The sequence below is a fragment of the Molossus molossus genome, unplaced genomic scaffold (genome assembly GCF_014108415.1).
Source record: "Molossus molossus isolate mMolMol1 unplaced genomic scaffold, mMolMol1.p scaffold_m16_p_13, whole genome shotgun sequence".
Lineage (NCBI taxonomy): Eukaryota > Metazoa > Chordata > Mammalia > Chiroptera > Molossidae > Molossus > Molossus molossus.
Window position 1 is genome coordinate 48,427,789 of NW_023425348.1, and position 6,000 is coordinate 48,433,788.

Below are 6,000 nucleotides of genomic sequence, written 5' to 3' on the forward strand. Positions count from 1 at the left end.
TGGAAGCAGTATTTGAAGTTGACTATCTCCCTATAACTTTAGCTCTAACATATCTGATAAAGCCTCTCTCAAGATATACTCATTGACTAAATGAAGGAATTGCATTATTGTAAGGGATCACAACTATTTGCGATATAAGACATAAAAGTTAAGATGATACATATATAGTAATCAACAAACAATAATATCTATGGCAAAAAACAAACAAACCACAAAACATAAAAAGCCACAAGTTTTAGGAATTAATTTATTTGAAAACACACAAACGCTCATTAAATATTTGAAAAATATATATCAACCTCAGTCAAAAATTATAAATTTCCAGCTCAGTGAACTCTCATCCAATGAAATGAGCTAAAAGTAAAAGATGTGTTGTACAGAGTATTGGCAGATACCCAAAGTAATTTCCCTTGTGTTCCATGGAAAATAAAATTAATATTATTAATTAGGGAAAGAATAATTTTCAATTGCAGCACTTAATGAATGTGTCCAAAATTTATATTTTTCAAAATTAAAAAAAAATAATGGAAGGGGAACTCTGTCAGTAATCAGAATTCTGTGACTCTAAAAATTTTACTCAAATTTGAAAATCATAAGTATAATAATAAAATGCCCTGATTGGACATTTATCTAGCAAAATAGAAGCAATCTCTGAAATTTATACTAGAATTAATCAGGTATAAGAGGTTTAAGGGAGCCTCAAGAAAATCTACCAGAATATCAAAAAAAGATTAGATGCATGGGATTAAAATATAAAATATTTTAAAAATAGGCTTCCATAGTTTTAAAGAGACTCATATGTGTAAGACTTCCATTGTGGTAGATAATATCACATGATAAAAAGCATGTATTCTGAAGCTAGAGTCCCAGGGTTCAAATTCTACACTGCTACTTCCTAGTGCAACTTACATAACCTCTCTGTCTCAGTTTACTAATTGATATAGGCGAGTAATAGACACCTATCCCATTGTATAGTTTTGTAGCGTAAAGGAGTAAATACATGTAAACTATTCAATAAACAGACCAATACACATTAATAATTATTTGAAAGTTAAGTCATTATTACTACATAAATAAGAGAAAAAATAGAATATAAAAATTTTTACTTGAGAATTTTTAAACAAAGCATGCAACAAATAAAAATAGAAAAGAAACCTGTTTATGTAGGTTGCATTGTCTGATGTATTGAGAAGTTTTAAACTGTGAAAATAATTAGCCTAGTCATTCCACATTTTTGGGTATTAAAATATTATCAATACATATAGAATATGAAATAACGTCAATAATAAATAACAATTGTTGATAATGGTTATTGAAAGCTTCCAATGAAGAGTCATTCCTTTATCTCTAAATGAAAGAAAAAATACATGCACAGCATTAACTATCTGCTAAAAGGCATAGCTGACTCAAGAAATAGCATGGTTGCAACTATTGTCAACACATCAGAACTTCATGAAACAGATTCTATTAACATGAGTTTGTATTTACATACTTCAGTTTTCAGAAATTTTCTTGTTTGGGAAGAATAGACCCATTACTTGGTCATGAATCTGCTTGGTCTTGACACCATCTACCAGGGGATTGACTGTAGGGGGCAGTAGAAGGTACAAACTTGCAAAAATTACATGGATGCTTGGAGGTACCTTCTTGCCAATGCAGTGAGTTAGGAAGCTAAACAGTGCAGGTGTGTATAAAACCAGTATAGTGGAGACATGGGAAGCACAGGTGCCTAGTGCTTTAGAGCGAGCATTCTGGGAAGAGAGCTGAAAGACTGCCTGAAGGATTTTAACACAGGATGTAGCTATGAGCACTAGATCCAATATCATCACTGAAAGGGCAACTGAGATTCCATATACCCTGTTAACGTGAGTGTTGGCACTGGCCAACTTCACCACAGCCATGTGTTCACAATAGGCATGATTGATGCCATCTTTGGTATAATATGGTAGCCTCTGAATTAGGAGAGGAGAGGGCAAAACCATCAGAGTAGTGTGGGTCACACTACCCAGACCCATTATAATGACCAGGGGTTTTGTCAGGATGGCTGTATAACAGTGGGATGCAAATAGCTACATAGCGATCAAAGGCCATGGTAACTAGGAGGGCTGACTCAATTATACAAAACATGTGAATGAAAAACATTTGCGTTAGGCAGTCATTAAAGTCAAACCTGTGAGCTTCCAACCAGAAGATACCCAGCATCTTGGGGGCTATGGAAGAGGCAAGAGCCATGCCATTCATTGCCAGCATGCAAAGGAAGAAATACATAGGCTGGTGGAGGCTTGGCTCCAGTCTGATGGTGACAATGATTACACTGTTCCCCAGCAGGGTCAGGACATACAGTAGGAAGGCAGGGATGCCAATCCAGCAGTGGAACTCTTGCAAACGAGGAATACCAACCAGAAAGAAAGATGAGATGTAGTGATATGTAGAATTGTCTGTCATGTTAAAACTCAGTAAGTTGCATGCTCAGAAACAAAGTCAAAGTCGTCAGCCAAATCCCCAAAGGAAGAAAGCAGTATGACAGTGATTGTCCTCAGGCTCACGACACAGGATTGAACAGCCTACCTGAAGCGCTGACTGTTCTAAACCTCTGTCAATCAGCAGGTATACCACTTTACTCTTCTTTGTTTTAGCATCTTCGCCTACAAACGAGAAGATTAAATTCTCTTATTTCAGATATTTTTTCCCCCTAAGTTTTGGAATTTTATTCAATTCTATTGTGTAGTTTTTATTTCCTAATAGAGGATCAGTTAGTAATATAATAACCACATAATTCTGTCGAAACCAGTATAAATTCTGTGATTTAACCAGTTTTAGAAAAAAAAGGCAAATTGTCTTTTCAAGGAAATTGATATCAAGTGTGGATACATATGCATAAACACACACAATAATTACAGATATTTCAAAAAGCAATCATTATTTTAATCATACTCTTACCCATAGTGAGCATAACAAAACAATCAGAGTAAACTCTAACACATAGAATGAACCTATAAAAATTAAAGCCAATATACCTTTTCATCAATCAAAGACAAATTTCTCCCTATTTTCGATGAACTTCTTTTTTCCCCCATTGACACCCTCCTCCCAATCCCGCCTTCCCACCCCTAGACTGTTGTCTCTGTCCATTGGTTATGCATACATGCATATAAGTTCTTTGGTTTATCTGTTCTGTCCCCACTCTCCCCCATCTCTGACCATATCCTGTAGTTTTGATAACTGATGATTATGGTTTTCCTAGCATTCAGCTTCTTCCTAGTATCACACTCTGTCATATGATCTTCTGTTTTCTTCACATGCTTTTACATTTATAATTGCTCCCAACATCTTAATTTATGGCTCTGAACACCCTGATATAGGAATTCAAGGTATATCGATAAATATTCCTAATGGCAATAATTCCTTGTATAGATGTCTCAATCAAAATAATATGTGTGTGGTGGCAGAAAAACTGTCTAGTTATGGTATCCACACTCTGCTTCAAGCATATGCTCCTCTGGGACAATGTGAGTAGGTATCTGAGGTGTTTTCTTGTAAGGAGTTAAAAAATGTTAAATGAGTCATAATATATTTCTGAAAAAGAGAAAAGAGGTAACTTCTCTTAATGAGAGAAGCTTCCTGTCAGAACCCTAGAATGTGGCACACAGAGGAAATTACAGAGACCTACCCCCAAATCATGGTCTGCTTGTACAGTCACCCCTCCCACCTCAAAAGTCTTCTCTGTCTTCTCCCAGGCTTATTTTGAAAGAAAATTGGAGAAATGCGTTTGTTTCAATAGTTATTCTTTATGTTATCTTTAGCAGATAGTCTGTTGGGCAGTCCAAATAGCTGCCCAGACCTCTCTAATTTTCTATTGGCAATATCATTCCATCTGTTTCTAAACCATACGGTGCCTTTTCCTTCTGACACCCTGAGCTTTGATATTCTCCCTGTTCCTGAGTCAGTCAGCATTTCCCCTTGCCTGGAATCTGCCTCTTCAGAGTAGAGAACACTATGGGAGTACAGCAGTATTTTCCACACAGTGCTTTTGAATGCGTCATGTATTTTATATTAAGGTATCATAATAAAAACACATAAAGATACCCCAAATTAAATTAAGTAAATTCTCCCATTCTGTTTCATCCACCTGTATCTTACTGACACCCAGCTGTTAGGAAATCTCAGAAGTATTCTTGCCTGCTCTATTTCTAATCCTTCAGTCGAGCAGCCGTGAAGTCTTCATTTCTGTTAGAGCTCTCACACTATGCTCTTTGTGTTTTCATTCTCATGTCAATCTCCTTCATCAGACCGAACACCCAAAGGAAGGTACTTAATCTCAGTAAACTCCCAGGAGACTCTGAGGCAAGATCCGAGGTTTCTCTATGTCCTCCACAGTCCCTTAAAAATTACACTGATTTTTAAATTTTGCTACCAAGGCTTCTGACCCACCAGAGATAGTTTATTCATAGTCATTGCCTACCCTTCATTTATTTCAGCTGCCATCTTAGAAAATGTTTCTTCAAAATTGTTTCTGGTTATTAGTTACATAAATATTAGAATTTTATTTAAGTCCTCTTCTCCAAATCTCATTTCTCTCATAAGTGTTATTTATATGTTTACTAATCTTTCTTGTACTTTCAAATGCTTTATCTTGAATTCTATGTCACAACCCATGATATATTATAGATAATGATAAGGAACAAAACAAATTTGTTCTTGAGAAACCTCAAATGATCATTTCTATTGCAGCATCTGGATCAATATGCATATCTGGGAAGGTTAAAATATATGACAGTGGTAGCCATTGGCAGAGAGGACATTGTGCTTAAGTTGGTAGTTATGGTTGCTTTGTAATAGCCATTCCCTTCTGGCCTGTAGTGTTTCTGTTGAGAAGTCAGCTTATAGCCTTATGGGGGTTTCTTTATAGGTTACCTGTTGCTTATCACTTGCTGCCATTAGGATTCTCACTTTGTCTTTAATTTTTGGCATTTTAATTACTATGTGCCTTGGTGTGGGCCTGTTTGGGTTCTTCTTACTTGGGGTTCTCTGTGCTTCTTGAACTTGAATGCCTTCTTCCTTCACCAAATTAGGGAAGTTTTCTGTCACTATTTCTTTAAATATATTCTCTAAGGCTTGCTCATTTTCTTATTCTTCGGAGACTCCTAAGATGCAAATAGTATTGTGTTTGCAGTTGTCCCACAGTTTTCCTAAGCTGTCTTCCTGTTTTTTAATTGTTTTTTTTTTTCCTTTGTTTTTTTGATTGATTAATTTTTTCTACCTTGTCTTCTAATTTACTGATCCAGTCCTGAGCTTCCTCTACTCTGCTGTTTAGTCCTTCCGATGTGTTCTTTATTTGTACTATGTCATTCTTCATTTCTTCTTGGTGGTTTTTCATTTCCAATTGGTTGATTTTCATTGTTTCTATGTCTTTACTCATGGTGTTCATGTCCTTATTCATGCTGTTGAGCTTCCTCAAGATCATGGCTCTGAATTCTAGCTCTGTTAACGTGCTTAACTGCATTTCATTTATATCATTTTCAGTAGAGGTCTCTTGTTCTTTCTTTTGGCATTTGTTTCTTTGCTTCACCATTTTGGCTATCTCAGGGGGTTTTGGAGCCTGCCAAATTTTTCCTGTGGGTGTTGGTTTTCTGCTGTTTGTGACTCCCTCTACTGGGTTTGAATGAGCGTGGAAGAACCCACATTAAACACCACTGTCAAGTCTTACTTTCCTGGTTAGAGTTGCTAGCCCAGGAATGGTACAGTTATCCTCTAGCTTTTTGCCTGGAGGCTATCAGTAGAGCTTACTTGAAGAGCCTTGGCTTCTCAGTTGAATAAAAAATTCCCTCAGGTGCTCAGCATAAGGAGATTACCGAGGGTGGGCAGATGCTGGTTGTTAATGGGCCTCAATTTGCATTTCAATGGCCCACCCAGTGGGGTTAAATCCCCGAGAGAGAGGACACCTTCTCTCCCTAGAGCCCTGAGAAGGAGTAAGATGACCACTGTCCTGCATGGCTGCAA

At 36.8% G+C, this 6,000-nt stretch overlaps 1 protein-coding gene across 1 annotated transcript; it reads right to left on the reverse strand.

The window, feature by feature from the left end:
- Positions 1-1,493: 1,493 nt before the first annotated feature.
- Positions 1,494-2,445, reverse strand: LOC118628991 (putative olfactory receptor 52P1). The gene is given in 2 exon segments (XM_036260085.1): positions 1,494-2,052; positions 2,054-2,445. Coding segments are annotated over 2 exon segments (951 nt in total).
- Positions 2,446-6,000: the final 3,555 nt, after the last annotated feature.